The 23,779-nt window shown below is 41.7% G+C and overlaps 2 protein-coding genes across 7 annotated transcripts in view; both read right to left on the reverse strand.

Moving 5' to 3' along the window:
* Positions 1 to 694: 694 nt before the first annotated feature.
* Positions 695 to 14,852, reverse strand: galnt6 (UDP-N-acetyl-alpha-D-galactosamine:polypeptide N-acetylgalactosaminyltransferase 6 (GalNAc-T6)). Of its 3 annotated transcripts, XM_079518773.1 has the most exons (12): positions 14,750 to 14,823; positions 13,942 to 14,006; positions 11,793 to 12,307; positions 10,440 to 10,612; positions 7,965 to 8,114; positions 6,692 to 6,926; positions 6,472 to 6,589; positions 5,751 to 5,951; positions 3,197 to 3,328; positions 3,000 to 3,101; positions 2,109 to 2,267; positions 695 to 1,292 (listed from the first exon to the last, which is right to left on the reverse strand). In XM_079518773.1, exons 3-12 carry the CDS (start codon positions 12,278 to 12,280, stop codon positions 1,179 to 1,181), a joined length of 1,872 nt encoding a protein of 623 aa, XP_079374899.1. In that variant the 5' UTR covers positions 12,281 to 12,307; positions 13,942 to 14,006; positions 14,750 to 14,823; the 3' UTR covers positions 695 to 1,178. The 3 variants fall into 3 exon arrangements, with proteins under 3 accessions (XP_079374899.1, XP_079374900.1, XP_079374898.1); XM_079518774.1 differs by lacking the exon at positions 13,942 to 14,006 and having other exon boundaries at positions 14,750 to 14,852; XM_079518772.1 differs by lacking the exon at positions 14,750 to 14,823 and having other exon boundaries at positions 13,942 to 14,174.
* A 5,173-nt stretch (positions 14,853 to 20,025) lies between these two features.
* The window catches only part of LOC306916768 (adenylate cyclase type 6-like), a 63,932-nt gene continuing 60,178 nt past the window's right edge, over positions 20,026 to 23,779 (reverse strand). For all 4 annotated transcript variants that reach the window (XM_079494785.1, XM_079494784.1, XM_079494783.1 and 1 more), the window contains exons 23-24: positions 23,201 to 23,325; positions 20,026 to 22,380 (exon numbers count right to left, since the gene is read on the reverse strand). In XM_079494785.1, coding sequence (XP_079350911.1) covers positions 22,252 to 22,380; positions 23,201 to 23,325 — 254 coding nt within the window. In that variant the 3' untranslated portion in view covers positions 20,026 to 22,251. The remainder of the gene's footprint in view (positions 22,381 to 23,200; positions 23,326 to 23,779) is intronic.

Below are 23,779 nucleotides of genomic sequence, written 5' to 3' on the forward strand. Positions count from 1 at the left end.
GCCACTTGAACCCTAATGTCCCTATTCCCTATTCTTTCGTAAACATTGAAAACAGCCCATTTGGCCGTTCTCAATATTTGCGCAAGAATCTAAAAGCTCACAACGCATCTCGACGCATTGTGAGCTTATACTGTAATTTTGGCAAAGGTATTTTATTTAGTGCAGCAAAACTTGGAAGGGGCCTTGTATAGAGCCTTGTAGAGCCCAGGGGGACATAAGTCATCTAAGTACAGCATAAAGTGTTAAAGGGGCATTCCACTCATTTTCAACATTTTACTATGTCATTAATATACCATAGAGCTGTTGTGTGGAAATAATAAAAAAGTCCCCCCATTCTGTGTTTCCTAGAACTAGATGTCTGAAAAAAATCATTAACATGGTGAAACACATCTTGATGATGTTTCACCCAACACAGAATGGGGGGACTTTTTTTTTATTATTTCCACACAACAGCTCTATGGTATATTAATGACATAGTAAAATGGAATAAAGTGGAATGCCCCTTTAAGTGGTTAGCTGACTCACACACTGAAGGAAAATATATTGGTAGACATACTTTACAATACTGCATGATTATTGAGACACCTTTTGACACACTTTGACTACCATCACTGATGAATGGAAACCAACAAATTTTCTTCGTATTTAAATAGCTAAAAAATATAATTTTACTTTTATACAATGACCATTTCACTTGAGTAGCAGTGCATAGCTTTGCTTTTTTAATTTAAAAACATTTGACCCATGTCCCTTTGGCAATACATTCAAATTTGCAATATCACTATACATTATTTTACAGTATTAGGAGACAACAAACAGCCACTGAAAGGCACAGCGTTGTAGCAGCTCTGATTGAACATGTCCCGTTTATCCACGCTAGCCAGTTCTGGCTGTCAAGTTCCCATAGTCAACAGGAAGAAGAACCCGCAATGTTTCCACTGTCTTTCCTGAGATTCCATCATAAATAAGGTTAAAAACCAGTCCCAGGTTACCCTGAGACTGCTTTGCACAGATGGGTTGGGATCCTCATCTGTTCACACAGGTCAACCCAAAGTCCCAGAGCTCCACGTCATGCAGTCAGTCCTGTAGGCTGGAAGCAGAGCTCATTTCTCAGACCAGTGTGTGTGTTAGGAGAGGAACGCAGGGAGTTGTTGGTCCCTGGTGTGCAGACTGGCTGGTCAGCTGATGGACCAGTGCTGGTTGAGGTCTGCAGCGTTACAGTCATCCATCTGGACCTGGCCTCCTTTCAGCGCTACACATTTTCCACTGCTGGGGTTCTTCAGAAGCTGCTCCTGCAGCACCAGAACAGAAGAACAGATACGTGAGTGCCAGGCCAGCGCTGCACAATGAATCATGTGCTAGCTTTTGTTTCGTTTTTCCATGTCCGGAATTGCACAATACTGTACAATATACTGGCCCAACTGGCATACTGAAATAGTTATTTTAATTTAATCAGTGAGTTTAGTCAAAACATTATTATAAGATGCAAATAAAGGGAGCAAACCTATGGAACTCTTTGCCTACGGTTCTAAAACTAGAGACGGATGGTAACGTGTTCCACAGAGGACTCAAACTATGGTTGAAATCAAATCAACTGTGTTCACATGTATAGCTTGAGGTACTAGAGTGATTATGTTTACTTGTGTATTTGAGATTATGTAATGGGTACTGTAATTTTGCTGTAAATATTATTAGAATGTATAATTTTTTGTATTTGATTGGGTGTTTTTTTTTAAACTAAATTGTATTTTTTAGAAAAGTCTCCTGTGGACAAGTGGTGAAAATTAGCACATGTGCTAACACACTGTAAATGATGCATCTACAATTTGTACAACTGTGCAATGAGCAATGCAATTGTTATGTCCATATAAAAACAAAACAAAAAAAAAACACAACACAATACAATTATTAGTTCCCGAAAACTAATAATTGTATTAAATATTGTTAGTACAATACCTCACATTATCATTTTAGCCACAGTTGTGCAACATTATCATTTTAGCCACAGTTGTGCAACATTATCATTTTAGCCACAGTTGTGCAGTCATAATCAATGACAGTTTTCGAAATCCCCCCAAAAAAGTGCCATCCCAGTGCTCCATCCATACCTCAGTTATGACCCACTCCTGCTGAGGTGCCAAACTGGTACCCTTTCCCTTCAGCTGGCAGAGCTCAATCTTCACCTGCTCCGGCGGGGGCGTCGCATGGAGACACAACTGCTTTCCAATGTTGTGACGCAGCTCCTTGTGAGATGTGTATTCAAAGTACTGGAAGAGACAAAAGCCTGATCAGACACAATTATCGAACAGGACATTTTTGCTTTAACTTCATACTCAGGGGTGGGGGATGTTAGCCTCGCGTTGCGATACTAATATACCACTGCGCTGGGCTAGGCTAGGGGGATGTATTGATACAATAGGTTTATTGATGGATAAGATATAGCAATAGGTTTGGTTTGGGCAGACTAGAATGTGATTTTATGGAAGCAGATCTAAGCAGGTGGAGTAGGGGAGTCGGTGTGTGTATTAAAACTGATATATGACACAAGGCAACTGCAACTGGGTATGTAGTATGTACACCATATAGATCTTGATATTAGGGTGTGTAAATCATGATTGGTCCAATCATAAATATGTGCTATTGCTTGGTCCAGTCAGTTGAAGTCAGGTTCATGCATTGATGATATAATACTTTATTTTCAGCTCACACTTAAATTTGTCTTGAGACATAAAATTGCTCATTAATTCACTTAAATTCAATTAAATTAGCCTTTATTGTCTCCGAGGAGAAATTTGTCTTGGGCACCAAGAGATTATACATTAAATGAGCCCAATAACCTAATAACACCTACTAATAACAAGGACATTTTGCTTGTTATTATAGGTGCCATATAGTGACATACAGCATTGTTTTAATATATAATTTTGTCTAATAAATATTTGAATGAAAAACCATGTTCACATACTGTAGAAGAAGGGTTTGACATTGAGTTAGTGTACCTGGTTTCCTCCCATGTTGTGACACTGGTACATGATCAATGGTTTGCCTCCCTGGTTGTTTTCGCCCACATCCAAACAGGTCTGAGATCCTGAGTTCTTAATCTGTGCACAAACACAAACATGTAATGACATTGATGCATGCATGACCATAAGGATAAAGTGGAACACAGATTAAGAAAAAGGTGAATATGTCTTACGGCTCCAAATTGGACAGGATGCAGGTCGGGAACAAAGATCTCTGGGTAAACCGTGTTGAGAAACCAGGTGAAGTTTTTGCACTGCAAGCTCTCTCTCAGTTTCACACGTTCGGAGATGTCACCAAACAGATTCTGTAACACCCAAAAGAAAGTACGTTGAGCTCTCAAGAGCCTGGGATTCTGGACAAACTACTAAATACAACACAGAATGCTGTCATGAAACCTTTGCTGCCTGGGGTATTATGTGTCATTAAATTAAAATGTCCTTAATTGTACAAACTAAAAACTAAGGGCATGATTTTTGCGTTCTCACTTTTTATTCTGCGCGATTGAAAACGCTGTAGTGTGCATGCCAGGTGGGTAGGTGGTGGTGACGTGCTGCCAGATACACCAGTCACACACATGCGTGGAACCACTTCCGTTCTACTTCCTATCACAGCTGTTTATTTATGTACATTCACCATTGCAGCGTGGTTCTACGGCTCTGCACCGCGAGCCGGCGTGAGCCATGACATAACACGTTTTGCGGATTCCACCTTGTTGCCCGTTTACATGGAATCGCGAGGCGGAGCGTTTCCAAAGAGTTCCACTTTGGAAGGGCTTTTCACTTTGTTGCGTCTTGACGGCTGCTCTAAACGGGGCCTAAATCTAGCCCTGTACATACATAATTGATACAAGGCACTACCGATCAGCACACTTTATCAAAGCCATTGCCTGCACCTTTTCATACATGTGCACAATGCCAAAAGAATGTGATCACATGCACCACACAGACACTGAGACACAATAGCGACTTTAAGCAACGGCGGCTACGGCAACCGCAAATGGATCAGTGCTCAATACATAAACCTGCTCTCCGTCGCAGCCCTTTCTACTACGGCAGAACATACACTTACACGTAGTGTCTACAACGCCATGTCATAAGCATGTTTATTGAAATGATAGCTGTCATACATTTACACCGATTGCTCCATCACCTCTCTTATGCTGTGTTGGCATGCTCTGAATGAAGAAATAACACTAATACCATATGTCATATTAATCATGTTTATTAAAACTGTTTTAGAATAACACAGAATTCTCCAGCACCTTCCTCTTTCCACTGCTAATCATGTCCAGCGCATGTAAGAATTAAGCAATATCGGCAAGTTAGCTGACGTGCGATGGGGTGTTTTAAAAATAATAATAATGTGTTTATGTTTGACACATGCTGCATGGACGCATCACCATGGCAACCAATATCGCCGTCGCCGGAGGCTGTTTGCTTAATGATTTTGACAGCTATGGCGTGGGCGTCATAGCCGCCGTACTTCCGCGTAGCGGAGCCGTCCTGAAAACAGTCGTTGCTTAAAGTCCCTATTGATGGGAGGCAGGGACGTGTCACCTGCTGCAGATTTGTGCTCAAATGAGCACCCCTTTTTACCCCTCTCTGTCACTCCTGTATCCTACTGACTCACCTGCCAGGCAGTGATGAGCCCCCACAGTGCTGACAGGTGCCACCCCAGCCTGTAGGATTACTTGCACCCGCTCCGCCTGGCTTCCCTCCCCCAAACACGGGCCAATTCTGTTCGTGTAGACGCTCGTCCCCCCCTCGGATGTGAACAAAGATTTGGTTTTGGGGCAATGCAGATTTTTTTATTAACTTGTAACACTAATTGGTCTAAGGGGTTCTGGCAACAGGCATGGCTTCACATTAATAGGCATGTAGCCCCAGAACAGAGTCACAACACCATGAACCTTTGTGGATATTTTGATCATCCGGCAAGGAAGAACTGATTAACTCAAATTGGGCAAAGGAGTGTGAGAGAGAGTGGGCATGGGTTGTCATAAAAAGCCACTCCAGATTCAGAATATGGATTATTTTGTTAGCAATTACTTTTCCGATTAAAACAGCATGAAACGAGGGGCACTGTGGCACAGTCGGTAGTGCTGTGCCACCGTGGGGTTGGCGAAAGGGCCTTTCTGTGTGGAGTTTGCATGTTCTCCCCGTGTCCCCTAGGGTAGGTACCCTCATAAAAACATGCAGTAATCCTGGTCTCTAAAACTACCTCCCCCTGGCCAGCCGGGGCGCCTGATGGAGGGGAAAGGAACTGGTCGGAATAACGTGATCCTTCCACGCGCTACGTCCGGCCAGGGAAATTCCCCCCTGTCAGGTGAAAAGAAGCAGCTTGGACTCCTCATGCATAGAAGGAGGCATGAGGTCAGTCCGCTGCCCCCCCAGGTTGGCAGAGGAAGTGTAGCGCCCAGGATTACATTAGATAATTGGCACTGGGTGAAAAAACTGGGTTGCAAAATCATGGGATAAAAATTATAAAAAAATAAAAAACAGCATGAAACGTTGTGTACGTAACAGCAGACAAAAAACGTAAACCCTACCCTATTGAAACAAACCAAATGGGCGTACTGGAGAACATTTTCAGCCACTGAACAAATATACTGTAGAGTATGGTAGCATTGGTGGAGTTAAGTACTCCGAGTGTAATATTCCTAGTTTGTTTTTCTTTTGAAACTGTAGTTTGGCAAGAGCTTCTATCATTACAATCTGATTACTGACCTCACTGGCCATCTTGCCAGCAGCCTGGTTGCGGCGGTAGAAGATATTCTTATAGTCATCCATCCAGACCTCAGCCAGCCGCACCTGGTTGCGCGTGATGACCTCTGTGCCCTTGGGGAAGGTGTGGGGGCTCTTGGTACGGAAGACATGACCCACCACAGAACAAGGAAGTATTTCTAATTGACCCCCACACTGCCACACCTGAGGATGAGATAGGCAAATACAACAATGATGAGATGACAAGACTAATTAGCAACTAAAAGTTCAAGATGTATTCATTTACAGTATTATATTCATTTATATTATTAATAATATTATTTCACGGACTGACTGTATTGTTGAACTGTATGCTATGATTTTTAAGTGGTGCAACCACTTCAAGAATCAGCAATGTCTGTCTCTATATATGTTTAGGGTTTTTTTTACACTTGTATGTGTTTCTGCATTAATTGTTGCTTTCACACGGGCAGATGCAAAGATACAATCGACAATTTTTCATTTTCAATGGAAGCCAGCCACACAAAGATACAAAGATATATCCGACATGTGTAGCTGCTGCAACAGCTACAAAAATGTAGCTGGTTTCAACTTCAGCTAGATGTATCTTTGCATCTTTTGCAAATGCCAGTGTGAACGCATCAACAATGCGTTCACAGCTATATTGATTAATGTGAAACTAAATGGAATCTTGACCACCACGAGTGCAGAAAGTGAGACTGACCCTAAATGACATCTCCACATTCTCACCACCCCAGATCTCCATCTTGTCGTCATAGGTTCCAATGTGTTCAAAATACTTCTTGGAGATGGAAAAGAGACCACCAGCGAAGGTAGGGGTTCTGAGAAGAGAAAAGCATCATCAGACATTAAAATCAGAAGATCATTTTAAAAAGGGGGAACAACATCAGGTCCCATAATAATGAACCCCCTTCTTAACTTACTTGACGGGGTAGGTTTCATCCTTGCGTTCCTTCTTCGCTTCATCAGGGATCGCCTCCCACCCAAAGGTCAGACTCCAGTCGAAGTTGCCACGGTTGAAGGCGTGGCCGTTGACTGCGGGCTTGTTGAAACTAAAGGTGTTGAGGTCGATAGAGGTGATCTCTGGACTGACCACTGCAGTGGGCTCCTCCACGATACGAGCCAGCAGAGGCTCCAGCCAGCCATGGAAACACTCACCTGGGGAGGGGTAGAGGAACAACATACAGTAAATTACTTTGTATCTTCTAACCCTAACTCCATATCAAGTTTAGAGACTGTGAAAACGGGTGTAACATCTCACAGTTTGCCTCTGGCCAACAAACTGCATTACATGCCACCTGATTGTATGAATACTAGTATAATACCCATTGTCAGAATGTAGGGCAGTACCCGTTATCAGAGTACTTGGATGCCAGCCTATGACGTCAAGTGTGCCTGACGCCCCACCCACACACAACACACAACACACACACACACACACACACACACACACACACACACACACACACACACACACACACACACACACACACACACACACACACACACACACACACACACACACACACAGCAAGGTCATAGAATGTCTGCGCAGACAAGCTTGTTGGACTTCAATTGATTTATTCTGCAATTAAAATACCTTAAGAGAGAAATGAGAGGAGGCAAGACTGGGGGAAAATGTCTTAAAGCTAAGGGACAATATAATATACAGGTATGCTGTTTTCATACAGCATCTATTCTAAGTTTCTAACCCATTTAGACCTGTTTTTTTTTAATAAAAATGTGACGTTTTAAAGAAAACTTACTAAAGCAACACTATCCTCTTCTACCGTGCATTTGAACCCTGTTTCCTGCGAAAGTGCCGATATTTTTACCATTGAGCTAATAGAGTCGGCCTGCTTGCTCTGGGGATAAATGTAATCTTGTGTCTCAATCTCAAGGTACAACTCCCACACCGTTGGTTACTTCATGGCTTTGACACCATCTAAATGTCTCAATGTGTGTCACTCCCCATTTCCTGTTAGTCTATACTGTCCTGTCAGTAAAGGCATAAAAGACGTTTTTAGAATCGGCCTCTGGTGTAAATGGGTTAAACACGGAATGAGTTCAAATACTTTGAAACTATTTTTAAAATACTTTGAAACTAGTAAATCCTAAATATATATTACAAAATAAGTCAAAGATTGGCTTGTGTGTGTGTGTGGTATAAAGTATCATGCTGTATGGTTTCCTCACAGTGTGCATCCAGGAAGGTAAGGGTTTCCCCCTGAGCCACGCTGGCCCCCAGCAGCCTGGCTGTGATCAGGCCCTTCCTCTCCACCTGCCTCACCACGCGGACTATCTTGTACTGATGAAGGAACACCTCCAGTTGTTGCTTCAGGTGCTCTGCAGGGGAAACAAGCATCGTTAGCAACATTCAGATTCAGATTCCTTTATTTGCCATTGCCAGGAATTTGTTTTGACATGTTGTGTGTGCATTCCATATTCCTTTTTTCACATATAACAAATAAATACGAACACAAATGTTGTGGGGGAAATAAAGAGAATATGATTATTACATAATTGCAATTATTTGAGATAATCGCAATTATTTTTGCATAATCGTCAATCGTTTTCCTGTTGAAAAATCCATACATTTTCAAACATTTTTCTGAAATAGCAGAACTAGCAGATCTACAAGCTTACAACACGTGTTGTAAGCATGTAGATCAACTATTTCCGCTATTTTGTATGTTTGTATATATATATATATATTTATATGTTTGTATATATATATATATATATATATATAAATGATGTAATGTGTCAGTGAAGTTATTTGTCATATAATCTGCCCTGTGCCATTTGTGTTTACGAAGGCTAAAAGGCAAACAGAAATACAAATTGTGACGTTTCAATGTTCAATGCAAAAAATACAATTCAATCATCAATTGCAATTATTTGTGTGAAAATTAATCATTAACTTAAATTTCTAATCGTGACAGCCCTAAATATGAGCCGAGCAAAACAGTGTTCATTTCATGGACTACACTATGACTGAAAATAACTACCTCTTTTCACAGACAAAAACATTTCAGATAACTAAAATATGTCAAAATGGAATTTAATTAAAAAGGCTATGACTAAAACTAAAGCACCCAACACTGGTGCAAAAGCACCCACCAAAATGTCCCCCCCGTCCCACAAAAATAAAAAAAATAAAAACTATAAAAATATTATTCCTCAAAAACAGCAAAAAGAAAACGGAACAATGACCACACCTATTGGTTCGAAAGGTTAATCAGTAATGAATAACTTGTCTGATAACATTCTGCTACTACTTTGACTGATCTCTTGAACACTCACTCATTTAAATTAATTACAGTGGATGTAGGCCAGGGTGTACTAGGACTCATTGTGTTACATTGTTTATTTAAAGTATATTGCACAATTCCATTCCAGTGCTTTGTAACTCACTCAGAAATTATATACAGGGCCAGCAGGCATAGCAGTCGTGGCTATTATAAATTATATACGTGGCTATTTACTGTATTTAGTGGTTCGTTCCACCGATCCAGAGCGCATTCATTTTTCCCATTTCCCAAAATATTTATATCAATTATTTTAAGCCTAGAATCAAGCCATCTACTGTAAGCTCCTGGTGAATTGTGACAATAAAACTGTGAGAGAGAAAAAAGTGAATATTTAATTATATTCTATATTTAATAAATACCCTTTGTTCTGCGGTTTTCAATTTTCTTCTTCACAGAAAAATAGTAGATCTACTAACTCACAAGTTGTATGGCCAGTAGATCTACTAGCTCACAAGTTGTATGGCCAATTATTATTAGTTAGGTCGCTTTCACACCAGAAAGCTTTACTGCGATTAAAACGAATCCTGCGGCGCATTATCGGAAAGTGCGCTTCGTTTGGCAGGTGTAATCAATCGAATCTCTGCCAAAAAATGGGGGTTTCACTTCGCTTCACAACGCAGCAGAAGAAGAAGTTGCACACGAGAAGGAAGGAGAAGGCATGATTACACAGCGACGCGTAAAGATGTCCCGTGGACACGCGTGGTCTAATGAAGAGATAGAAGCCCTTATTGCAATATGGCCAAACCATCATAGGCTTATGCTGAAGGTTATACACACAACAATGCAGTATGCAGGATATATAGCAAGAGAATGGAGGCGATTAGGTTCCATCGCACATTTGCAGGTTGCATAAAGTGTTTGCGCTTAGTAGTACAGACCGGGAATCCTGATGGGCGGCTCCGCTGATCTGGAGTCAGATAAAAGTGGTATATGTGGTTGTGTAGAGTGTAGACAGTAGGCTACTCCTATTAACCTACCAGGTTTATTAATGTATGGAGGCTTTAGTAGGCTAGCCGATACTTTATCAAACAAGTTGGTAAAGTTGTAGACATCCGTTATTGCGCACACGTGCACGCACGCACGCACACACACACAACCATCACTTTACGTCCTAAAGTCCTAACTATTACTCAAAGTATATATCTTTTTGAACACATATATTTCACTGTGTAGTGTATGAATTGAACACATTGATAAAAGGTCCCTGCTGCGTTTCCAATTGCTGCGGATGACAGCGCGGTGTGAAGGCAAACGCAGCAAATTCAATAATGAAAAAATAAAAAATTCTCCGCCCATTCGCATCGAGTCTACCGAATTAGAGGTGTGCATGCGACCTTAGTTAGAGTGTGTGTCCTACCAGCAATGCTAGCATCATCCACCAAGATGATCTCTGTAAGCAAGACAGCAGGAGACGTGTGCAGGACACTTAGGACCGTCCTGAGCAGGGTGGACCAGGCCTCGTTGTGGAACACGATGATGACACTGGTGGTCGGCAGGGGAGGACAGCGCCGGAACTTCTGCTCCACACACCTGTGCAAAGTCAAACCGTGTCAAAATACTCACGCACACATTATATGGAGGGAAATTACACAGCCCTTGGCAGCTAGGTGTTTGGTTGGGGAATACCATGAATAAAGAACCAGCGTGTGTGTGTGTGTTTTTATAATAAAGAACAGAGATACAGACACACACCCACAGGCATTAAAGCAAAACAAATGTCACAACTGAAAGGTTTTGTAATTGTTAGGTTAGGCCAAGCCCCAATCTGTGACCCATTCTTACACTCCAATCCTAACAAATGTACACACACACACACACACACACACACACACACACACACACACACACACACACACACACACACACACACACACACACACACACACACACACACACACACACACACACACACACACACACACACACACACACACACACACACACACACACACACACACACACACACACACACACACACACACACACACACACACACTTCCAGCCAGCCAGCCACTGCAGCTGGTCCATCAAACTACAGTACGTGTAATAGCCAACCATTGTTTGCATTAGGCTTTAGGTGGCATGCTCTCACTATCTATTTTTAGACAAATAAAGCACAGCCCTAAGCGTAAACAATTCCCCCTTGAAGAAAGGCAGTTTAAAAGCTATTCACAGAACAAATAACTGTCAAGGGCATTAAAACGTGTCTGTGACACGTCTCTCAGTTGGGAGATAAAGGAAAATTAACAGTAGTAAGTTTCAACTGTCCGAGATAAGCTTACATCCTGATCAGGATAGCCTGGAGTAGGATACTGTAGGCAGCCATATTCCTATTTTATCTACAACACTGATACAAATATATACGCCTAATCCTGTTTTACCATAGTTGTAATCCATGATTTAGACCTGGAGCAAGATTATTATTTTTTAAGAAGAATTTGAAGGTTTTCAGAAACCTTCGGTTTATAGAAGGCGTTTTTAGAATCCGCCTCAGGTCTAAATGGGTTAAGTTCGGTTCCATTTCCATGGCAATGTTCAGATCATAATATTGAGATGGAAATGATTTCTGCAAGTATTACCTTGACTGAGAATTTGGTTATTATCTGTAGCACAATGTGTATGTAAATGCACTTAGCAGTAAAAAAGATAAAAAGAGCTAGCCTCTCAACTATCGACCAGTCAGGATAATTCTAGGAACGTCCTCTCTTACTCTACAGGCCGGGTGTCGTCGCCAAGGCTGCGGCTCAGGGAGATGCGGTCACTGATGAACTGGTTGAAACAGTGTCGGGTCATGCCCTCTTCTTTCTCCTTCTCCTCCTCTGGGGTCATATTTTCCTTGTTAAACGCCTTGCCGTCGGCGCCAGGACTCTGGGGGTCCTGCGGGGGCCTCTCCAGGGCGGGCTTTAGCTCAGCACGGCTGTAGAACCCAGAGCGGCACTGGCTGTCTTCGGTGGGGATCAGCTCTGGAGACGGCGGGGGAGCTGGTGGCTTGATCTGGTTCTGGATTAAGCCCATGTTGTTGACGGCATCTCGCACCATGACAATGACCTGGTCCTTCTTGACCACCAGATCCTGGAACCAGGGGTCCTGTGCCTGGCCCACGTCTCTCTGGAGAGCCAACAGGGTCACCATGAACACAGTCCCTCCCAGGAGAATGAGCTTCAGCAGGGAGAAACGCCGGCGCAGTAAGAAACGCATGGCGCTGGATGGATGTCACACTCCAACCTAGATAGATAACATGGCACAAATACAACAATTAAACTATAACAACCTGGTCGTGATGTAAAAGGGCTTGTCACCCAAAGGTTTGAAAAAGGCTCTCTCTTTGAAAGCCCTTTTCTCTCTAAATCCAAAACCCATGTAAATCTTACTTGCGTTTTATCTGTCAAACAGCAGGTAATTCAACACAACACAACACACTGGTCAACACAAGTTCACACTGGTCTGAAGAAATCCTTTAAATCTCGTCTTGTTTATCTTCAAGTGTCATAGCAGCCGGCTGCCTAACCGGCAGTCTTCCTATGCTCCTCCTATTCTTTCTCTCTCTCTCTCTCTGTGTGCAGTCCCAAAGGGCAGACAGGGAGGGCAAGGAGAAGTAGAGAGAGTGAACAAACAGAGCACACCTTCTGGCAAATACCTGAAGCAACACGCCCCCCCCCCCCCCCCCCCCCCCAGGTACACAGCCCTCCAGGAGTCAAGACCACGTGGCAACAGGTAGTACTGGCCAGGTGGCTCAAGGCTCAAGGTACTCCCACACCCCTGGTTACTGATTGACACGTGACGTCTCCCAGAAACACCTGTTAGCACACGTATCCATACCACAGTAACAAAGGCGGTCATCCCCCTACCAGGAAATATGCCGGATACAGGCCTAACTTGATTCTTGTTCTTCTGACACACAATAGGGGACAATTTCCCAGGCAGGTACTGCATGTAGAATGAGATATCTATTCTATTGAGGGCATCCGCAAAGTCCTTAGTTGATCACTGTTCAAGTGTTCATACTAGAGTCACTCTTACTAGGTCATAATTAATTCACTCTGGTCTCAAACCAGCCTCATTCATATTTGATTCAAGGAGACAATCTTTTAGTGACAGTGACAGGCAGTGGCGACTGCAAACCGCCCTCTTTGTACTATAGTGGAATGACATGTACTACTTGGACAACCAGTTTGTCAAGTTTGCTGTCAACACATGAAACTGTCTTTCAAGCAAAGACTTTCATTCATGCCCGACATTTTAATGCTAATTAGTGACATGATGCTTGTCACATACATTTATAAAGGTAATAACAGATAAATAGCAACATTTCAGCATAGAACTAATAATAATGATGATAATAATAATAATAATGAAACAGGTGTGCTGTGATCCCTTAATTTACTTGCTAAGGGGAAGATAACTTACTGTAACAGATCAGAAAATGGGCTGATCTATATCTCACATATTCCAAACCTTATTTTCAAGTTCATTTATAAAAGCCCAAACACAGAGTAAACATAACAAAAAATAGTCTGGGTACGTTTAACACACAGAACGTTCAGTTGCACGTCACGGGCGTCGTGCCAAAAAGAAACAGGAAGGTTGACAAAATATCAGGAAGTTAATAAATCCATTCAGTGCATCATTATATAATCCCACTTTAAACAGACATGATTGTTGAATATATATATTTTTAAGTGGTGTATAATATGCGCTAAATTAAGTCTAATATTACCGACAAAGTATGAAAGAAATAGTCAATCTCAAACAAATGACAGCGCATCCGTGTCATCTTCCGCCACCGGGCAAGTGTGTATTTACTATTTTTTACTACAAATGATTTAATGTGTGTACTGGCTGGCAGCACACCAACTTACCTCAAATAAACTCCCGATATTTGATGATGTCTATGGCTCCAGGGTTAATATCTGTTTGTTTGAGACTGGAGAAACGAATCAAGCATTCACTTTATCGAAGTCGTTAATGCGAGAGTGAGAGAGAGAGAGAGAGAGAGAGAGAGAGAGAAAGAGAGAGAGAGCGAGAGAGAGCTACAGTACGAATGATAGACAGTACACACTTCTCCTTTGAACGTAACAGGTGCCATGCCGTTCATATGATTAGATGGATGGAGTCCCCCTGGTGGCAATGCTGCTGAAGCACTGTTTCTCAACTAGTGGTCCACGAACCACTGAGTGGTCCATGGCATAATTACAGTGTGGTCCATGGGAAAATGTTTCAATTACTATTGTACTTTTGTTAAATGCATCAAAATATGTTCAAATGACAACTTTAGTTTTTTTTCAAGCAAGGTTCATGTTTTAGGTTGTTATTAGAGAAAGTAAAAGATAAGCGTTAATTTTTTTCATTTGCTGCTTTCTTTCGTTTTGGGGATTTTTGCTGTTTTTGACAGGGGTGGGGGCATTCGAGCATGGGGCTAAATATGTATTTTTTGGTTTTACAACATTTTATAGCGATCTTTTTTTAAATTATTTACTATAGTCCTACTAGACCCCAAGAAATTACATCTGGCCACAAAAGATCACAGGATCTACTGAATGTGAAGGCCTACTGGTAGCTGCAATTTGCAACTTTAGATTTTGTTATAATGGGATGAATCTAGAGTTGCAATACCCATTGACTCTCATCCAATTTGCGTTTGCGATCTGCTTACGACGTTAAACTCACCAACATTGCAGCTGTAGGGCAAGCTTGAATTATCCTCTTTCAATCTGTCGAGCTTTTGTTTCATAAAAATCCACCGTAGACATGTTATGAGCGACTTTCTGTCAGGTGATTCTTTTTCTAAGTGTTGGAGTTTGGAAGCACTCGTTTAATTAAGGGGTCGCGCTCTGCCTCCTGCATTAGTGCAAATGCAAAACAGATGGTACGCAGGACCGTTCAGTGACTTACGACGAGCGCTTACAAACCCCAACACTTAGAAAATAAATCACCTGCACAGAATTTCTTGACAGAAAGTAGCTCATAACGCAAATTGGATGAGTGGGGAGTCAATGGAGGGTATTGCAACTCTAGATTCATCCCATTATAAAAAAAAATCTAGAGTTGCAAATTGCGGCTAGCCTACTGGGGGGAAGCCTTATGTGTGTTGTGTTTGGGGCAGCGGTGGCCGAACGGTTTGCGGAGCGGTCTTGTTATCGGAAGGTCGCCATGTTCGATCCCCGGACCAGCACGTTAAAATTACCACCGCTGAAGTGCCCTTGAGCAAGGCATTGAACCCCTACCATGAAATGTTCTATGAGCAGGGTCTGGCTGTAAACAAGCATTTCGAGCTTAGTCCATTCACCCTGGGTAAACAAAGAACTTTGCTTTGCTTTGTTGTTTTATGACAGGCAGTTTCTGCTGTCAAAATATGTCCCCCGTATTTAACTTAAACGCCCAATGCATTCTCAATGGCAATAGCACAAACTTTGGCATGCTATTAGTCCTACATACTTACACCTAGAAACTCCATTCAAACCTATTTAGGTTCATCTTACGGTGGACGGTTTGCCTGAAAAGAAATCTTTGAAATGTTTCATAGTTTTAGAAATATAGTGCTTTCAAATTTGAGAAATTCACAATGGGGCTCAATGGCAGATATTGGCACAAACTCCATTCACACTTTTTATAATTCAGCTTACTGTGGAGACACATGCTGGAACTTTTTACTTTGAAATGATTTGTAGTTTCTGAGTTATTTAACTTAAACGCCCAATGCATTCTCAATGGCAATAGCACAAACTTTGGCATGCTACTAATCCTACATATACTTACACCTAGAAACCCCATTCAAACCTATTTAGGTTCATCTTACGGTGGACATGTTTGCCTGAAATGGAATCTTTGAAATGTTTCATAGTTTTAGAAATATATAGTGCAAGGACACTTCGACACCAACTCTGGGGGAGCCCGGGTTCGAACTGGCAACCTTGCAGTTACCATCCAGCCACTCTACCCCCTGAGCCACCGCCGCCCTGTTTTGGTTTGGTTTTACTATAGTTTATGACAGAATGGAGAGAGAAAGCTAAATTCATTGACAAAGTACATTTGGAATTTGTCACCCATCCTACACAGTACACACCCTATAGGTAAGCCTATCGGGACAAACCAAGAAATGACATCACTCACTTAAGGTGACAGGTACTCTCATGTGGTTACATGAGAACAAACAGTCATATAAAAGCTCAATATACACCAGTGCAAAGCAAAAAGAAAATAATCAAGCCATATATTAAATAATAGAGTATACAAAAATCAAGATCATGATGATAAATCAAACATTTTGCAGGTTGAAGCTTCATGAAAAGCCCCTTTTTCTTTCACTGGGAAAGTTTTTCATGAAGCTTCAACCTGCAAAATGTTTGATTTATCATCATGATCTTGATTTTTGTATACTCTATTATTTAATAATATTACCAATTGTATACTGTCATGATTATTAATATGGATTATTATGTTTTTTCTTTTTGCTTTGCACTGGTGTATATTGAGCTTTTATATGACTGTTTGTTCTCATTTAACCACATGAGAGTACCTGTCACCTTAAGTGAGTGATGTCATTTCTTGGTTTGTCCCGATAGGCTTACCTTTAGGCCATACAGCCTACAAAAAGGATGCTTTCCCAGTTGTGTTCATAAAGATAGCCTGATGAAGGCCGCATAGGCCGAAACGTTGCCGTTTCCCTAAATAAAAGTTGGTCACTGCATTTGAAGACAGTGTGCGGGTGTTTGTTCCTTTTTCTAATAACAACCTAAAACATGGACCTTGGTTGAAAAAAAACTAAAGTTGTCCTTAAATGAGTATTTTTTAACTATTTTGGGGGACGAAAGCTTGAAATGAACTATTGGTGCTTTGGCATGGGGTCAGATCAACATATGGAATGACCATATAGAGTGTGTCTTGAGTGTACAGGGTTTGATGAGGTCAGATCAACATATGCTATGTCAGAACAGGAAGGACAGGTTGGGAAGGATCAACATATGGAATCATCAGAACAGGTTAGCTCTGGTCCATAGCCCTAATGCATTAGAGCTATGGACCAGAGCCAAAAACAAGGGTTTTAGGTTTGAGGTCAGATGTAGAGTTGCTGGCTGGCTCCATATATGCAGATATGGAGATCTAAGGGTCTCCATGATGTCACGTGATGTCACAAGATGTCACGAGGCATGACCATATATGGAGGCGTGATGTCACGAGGCGTGACCATATATGGAGGCGTGACCATATATGGAGGCGTGGGTGACTAACTAACTACCTAACGGACGGATGGACGGACGGACGGACGGACGGGAGATGCAGGTTTTCATAGTAAATGGGACCTACAGTCGCAATTACTGTTGGAAAGGGGGGGCTGAAATATGCTAGCGGTCCAGAGCTCAGAAAACCAGAGAACCTCTGCTATACAATCAAGGTACAGTAAAGCACAAGGCAGCATATCCAGCTGCATTTGCATTTAGGCCTACGGCACTTCGCTGTCCATGTTAGGATAGGCCTATATTCCTCAACTATCATAGTAATTATGCACAGAATTCATATGGTTTAATTAATGTTCAGCATAGAGTGCGGTAAGTTAACATGTACCCGTTACCTCAACAGAAATCCATTATTCATGCAAAAGCAATTAAATACTCTCTCCAGTATCACCGTCGTGAAACCGTACACTGGTTTATTCAGAAAATGGAGAAGCAGTCTGGCTCTGGCTTGGTAGTGTCTCCAGTTACTGCCACTGGTAGAAATCTTGATTGCAGACTGTTGATTGACATGAAATCTAAATTAAAATCAAGAAAAATAAGCAAGGTATATAGCAGGGGTGAGGGGTGACCAAAAGGTAGATTGCGATCTACAGTACCAGTAGATCACAAAGGGTGTGCAGGTAGACCACATGACATGGCCCTAAAATATATATAATTTATTAAATAAAATATAAAAACTATTTTTGGCATCTGCCACTTGAATTAAAGTGGCAGATGCCAAAAAGGGTATGTCAGTTCGACATACTTTATTTCCCATTCCAAGTGCGTTTGTCTAATATGTAACTACAGAGCCCCCATTCTTATTCCAAAGCCCCATTGGATACACTTTTTCAACTATTATTTCAGCAATGGGATAATATTTGTTCGGTGGGTAGATCTGGTCATTTTGAAAGTAGCTCTCAAGTCAAAAAAGTGTGGGCACCCCTGGTACAGTATAGGCTAAGCAACGTAGGCTATAAGAGTTAATAATACCAGTAAGACGCCCTGAGGGCGAGGTCGCGTGCATGCATCCGCCTGAGTGACGGCACACTACGAGCGCTGGCGCTTCGGCATGTGGGGTCAGATCAACATATGGAATGAATTATGTACTTTACAGGGTTTGATGAGGTCAGATCAACATATGGAATGAAGTATGTACTTTACAGGGTTTGATGGGGTCAGATCAACATATGGAATGAAGTATGTACTTTACAGGGTTTGATGGGGTCAGATCAACATATGGAATGAAGTATGTACTTTACAGGGTTTGATGGGGTCAGATCAACATATGGAATGAATTATGTACTTTACAGGGTTTGATGAGGTCAGATCAACATATGGAATGAATTATGTACTTTACAGGGTTTGATGAGGTCAGATCAACATATGGAATGAATTATGTACTTTACAGGGTTTGATGAGGTCAGATCAACATATGGAATGAAGTATGTACTTTACAGGGTTTGATGAGGTCAGATCAACATATGGAATGAAGTATGTACTTTACAGGGTTTGATGGGGTCAGATCAACATATGGAATGAATTATGTACTTTACAGGGTTTGATGGGGTCAGATCAACATATGGAATGAATTATGTACTTTACAGGGTTTGATGAGGTCAGATCAACATATGGAATGAATTATGTACTTTACAGGGTTTGATGAGGTCAGATCAACATATGGAATGAATTATGTACTTTACAGGGTTTGATGAGGTCAGATCAACATATGGAATGAAGTATGTACTTTACAGGGTTTGATGGGGTCAGATCAACATATGGAATGAAGTATGTACTTTACAGGGTTTGATGGGGTCAGATCAACATATGGAATGAATTATGTACTTTACAGGGTTTGATGAGGTCAGATCAACATATGGAATGAAGTATGTACTTTACAGGGTTTGATGAGGTCAGATCAACATATGGAATGAAGTATGTACTTTACAGGGTTTGATGAGGTCAGATCAACATATGGAATGAATTGTGTACTTTACAGGGTTTGATGAGGTCAGATCAACATATGGAATGAATTGTGTACTTTACAGGGTTTGATGAGGTCAGATCAACATATGGAATGAATTGTGTACTTTACAGGGTTTGATGAGGTCAGATCAACATATGGAATGAAGTATGTACTTTACAGGGTTTGATGAGGTCAGATCAACATATGGAATGAAGTATGTACTTTACAGGGTTTGATGAGGTCAGATCAACATATGGAATGAAGTATGTACTTTACAGGGTTTGATGAGGTCAGATCAACATATGGAATGAAGTATGTACTTTACAGGGTTTGATGAGGTCAGATCAACATATGGAATGTCAGAACAGGAAGGACAGGTGGGGAAGGCTCAACATATGGAATGTCAAAACAGGTCAACTCCATATATGGAGATCTAAGGGTTTGATGTCAGATAGAGTTGCTGGCCGGCTCCATATATGCAGATCTAGGTGATGATCCAGTCTTCTCCATGTACAGTTATCCAGGGTTAGATGAGGTCAGTGTCGTGATTTTCATATATGGAGATGGCCATATATGGTGGCGTGTCACGAGGCGTGACCATAAATGGAGGTGTGATGTCACAAGGCGTGACCATATATGGAGGCATGATGTGACGAGGTGTGACCATATATGGAGGCGTGACAAACACACACACACACAGACGGGAAATGCTCGATTTCATAGTTAACTGCGACCTTTGGTCGCAATGACTAGATACATCAGGATTAATGCAAAACAGCCATTTATTGATTTTATTTTATCAGAGGGAAAAATCAAATCAGCAGAGTAAAGCCTAATGTACTCCCTGAATTTTGGCAAGCAACACCATCATACTGCAAAGCATAAATTAGGCTTAAAAGTCTTCTAATTCTGCCAATAGTCTTTTTAATGGACAGTGAAACAATACTTTATTGTTGGCCTTTCATTTTGAAGACAGTAACAGACAATTAGCAGCCTGTGGGCCTCCTGAGTACGAGGCAGCATTTGGCTCAGGCTGAGAGAGAAAAGAGGCTAACAAATGAGCATAATTCCACCATGAGCCGCCATTTCTTCTATGTAGTGTCAAAGCGTCAAAGGTCATCCAAATGGAAAAGCACATACCTAAAACAAACCTGAAACCAGATGAGTATTTGTCCTCTTTTCTTCACATAATACAGTGATTCAGATCCTCTGCCAGTGACATTGGCAATAAAATGAGTGGTTTTCTCCAACAGCAGTGTCATTAAGGGCATGGATGTTTTTTACCTTAAACTTACATTCATTAGATTAGCACTTCAAAACACTAGCTCGGGTTGATACATGTGCCAGATCCTACCAAATACTATAAAATACTGATGTCTACTGTTGCCATTATTGGTGCTATACGCACCTGGACCTTGGAATTGCATGACCTCAAGGCAATGCTCGTGAACAGAACGCAGATACTTCCTATAGTTTATCCTTGACCCAGTGTTTACCACCTGGACAACCAGGCTATGCTCACATTTTGTAACACAATCCAGGAACATAACAAAAACAAAGATCAGGCTTTTAGTTACCTAGGATGGAATGAATAAAATCAGAATATCACAGTCCAATAAAAGGCATAGTACACATAATTCTTCCTCAATCAACTGACAAATCAGACCGCAGTATTGTTACAAATCAGGAATGGACACAACTCCAAAGTATAATATAAAACATGCCTTGCAGCAATCGGTTTGGCAAGAAAGCATTTGTCATACCGTTTCATAAAAACCTCACAGTGAAAGGTTATAACCCCTCATATGACAAAGAACAGCATTTCTGTAAGCTCTCTCTCTCTCTCTCTCACACACACACACACACACACACACACACACACACACACACACACACAGGCGTACACACACACACACGCACGCACGCACGCACGCACGCACGCACGCACGCACGCACGCACACCTGACAGAAACAATCTTTCTTTAGTACCATGGTACTAATGCAACTGTTTTCCTTCATTTCAAAAACTTCCATGTACCAAAAACACATACGTAGGCCAGGATCAACTGTCAGGAGAGTGAATTCAAGACTAGAGGACCTGATAAGAACACATTAATCTTAGCCAAGACGGCTGTGTATGCTTGTTTTCCTTCATGAATATATCCCGTCCAAAACAAAAGAAGCGGTTGCACTGCATCAACGACAGTGACGTTACCATGGCCTTTTGTTTTCAAAAAAGTTAAAAACTGATGATAATAATACTAATAATAAATAAAGATAGCTGTTCAATCCTGAAGACATTTTTAAACATGATCGCCAGACGTGTCTAGTGGTGTGTTTCATATCAAAACAATTTGTTCTTTGGTCATCTTCATACATCACCTTTCTCCTTGCATATTGTCACATATGTCCCATAGTGTTGTTACAAGGTCAAACGAAACCTTCTCCAGAAAAAAATAAATAATGTATCTGGGTGACGTACTTGTACCGTACTGTGTAGCTTACAAACCTAACCAGTCACTTCCTTCTAAGGCAACTGATTTCTCAAGCAGCTTGGAGGGTGAGTGGGAGGGGGGCCTTCAAAGAACCTAGAACAAGCTTCCCGTGAGTGGTGTGTGTGTGTGTGTGTGGTTGTGTGTGGTTGTGTGTGTGTGGTTGTATGTGGTTGGCTGTGTGTGTGTGTGTGTGTGTGTGTGTGTGTGTGTGTGTGTGTGTGTGTGTGTGTGTGTGTGTGTGTGTGTGTGTGTGTGTGTGTGCGCGCGAGCGTGCGTGCGCACACGCTTATCTGAGTACACAAGAGCACACAGACGGGCCAAGCGTGTCCCATCTCAGCCACGGTGTCTGTCTGTCCCCCCCAGAGTGTATTGCAGCGTGCTTCAGTGCTCGTCACTGAGCTGCGGACCGTCTCTGAAGCGTCTCCCTGGACTCTTCTTCTCAGTGCAGTGTGTGCGAGTCCCAATGCGGCCAGTCTGGTCGGCTGAGCTGTTCTTTTAACTGCCCGGGGGGCCGCTTTTGAGGAAATAGGTGGTCATCTCTCCTTTGCCCTTCACTTTGACGAGGCCTCGACAGTCCAGCTGGTAGCCGCTGTTGGCCAGCACGTGGTACAGGTCCGTGGTCACCTGGGTTGAGGTCAAAGACACTTGATATCTAGGCCATGAAAGAGACACTCTTGTGCTTTACAATGACAGCGGGAAGCTATGTATTTGTCCAAGCTAGCTGCAGACATGCAGGCTTTTCCTCTGTCAATGGACGACAGGGAATCTGTGACAGATTGCATGAAAAGTGGTGTTTGAAATGTCAAATATATATTATGCAAAATATATGCAGCAATTACACTTGAGTGGTTGTGTACAGGCCTGCCCGTTCTATACTGGGCTAGCACCTTCTGATCTGCAGTAACACAGTGAACAGCAGATGGCAGCACTGCTCTGATTTAGAGTTTCCATGAAACCAATTCAGCCATTTGTTTTCAAAATTTAAAACAAAATGTGACTGTGGGGATTTTTTTGCAAATCCATAAAGTAGGTGGTCATTGATCATAAATCTCGATTTTACTTAAAAGTATGTCATTTGCACACAGTGGGTCATAATAACCTCTCCTACAATTAAAACACTGCTGCTTACTACTATGAATACTAATAGTGTAATAATATACTGTATTTAAAGCATGTTGTTTAAACCATTTTGGGCGGGAACCCCTTTTGGTGTTTCAAGCATCCCGTTATACTTTAGCTATTGAAAAATAGCAGATCTACAAGCTCATAGCGCGCCACCGAGTGGCGCGCTATGAACTTGTAGGTCTGCTATTTTTGAAAAATCGTAAAAATGCGGCACAAATCTTTGAATAGGTATATATTCTTTCAGAGCAAACGTTTCTTTTTATTTCGACGTCAGGCCTAAATGGGTTAATAAGACGGAGGTTGTTGACGCGCGCTATACCTGGATGCAGTCTGGTACTCCTGTGCTGTCCATCCTGCTGGCCACATTCACCGTGTTCCCCCAAATATCATACTGAGGTTTCCTGGCTCCAATCACTCCTGCCACCACTGGCCCCATGTTCAGCCCTGACGAGAGATTAAGGGATGAAACCATTCACAAAATGCACAGCCTGGTTCGGTACAATACAGAGGTGTCAGTTCAGTACCTTTTCCGCACAGCAAAAAAAAGTAGAATGGCCAGAGAAATGTCCTTGATTATTTAGTTAGTTGGTAAGGTTATTGAAAGTACTAAGATCATAAAAATAAAGTGTGATCTTTCAAGAATATGACAATGTTGGAGCTATACCTGACCGATCTTCTGGGGTGTCTTCTTAGCAGCATACATGTTTTTTTTAGTTTTAGCTCATTATAAAAATTATGTGTGGTATTGTAGTAGTTCTGTTTTAATGAGTTTGCAAAGGACCAGTGTTATAAGGCTATAAGTAGGCCTATGTCTTATTTTGTTTGCCTGTTTGAATGCGTTCTCTTTGTACATGTACTGTACGTTGTAACCTTAACTCCTGTGCGACTCTGTGCGACT

Source organism: Electrona antarctica, assembly GCF_951216825.1.
Source record: "Electrona antarctica genome assembly, chromosome: 2".
Taxonomy (NCBI): domain Eukaryota; kingdom Metazoa; phylum Chordata; class Actinopteri; order Myctophiformes; family Myctophidae; genus Electrona; species Electrona antarctica.

Excerpts from the sequence above, each read along its gene's own strand:
- galnt6 (XM_079518774.1), bottom strand. The coding sequence starts at position 12,280 with ATGCGTTTCTTACTGCGCCGGCGTTTCTCCCTGCTGAAGCTCATTCTC. Across the intron at positions 3,329-5,750 it reads CTGGCAAGATGGCCAGTGAG|AATCTGTTTGGTGACATCTC; the intron begins GTCAGTAATCAG and ends TGGGTGTTACAG. Across the intron at positions 2,268-2,999 it reads ACAACATGGGAGGAAACCAG|TACTTTGAATACACATCTCA; the intron begins GTACACTAACTC and ends TGTCTCTTCCAG.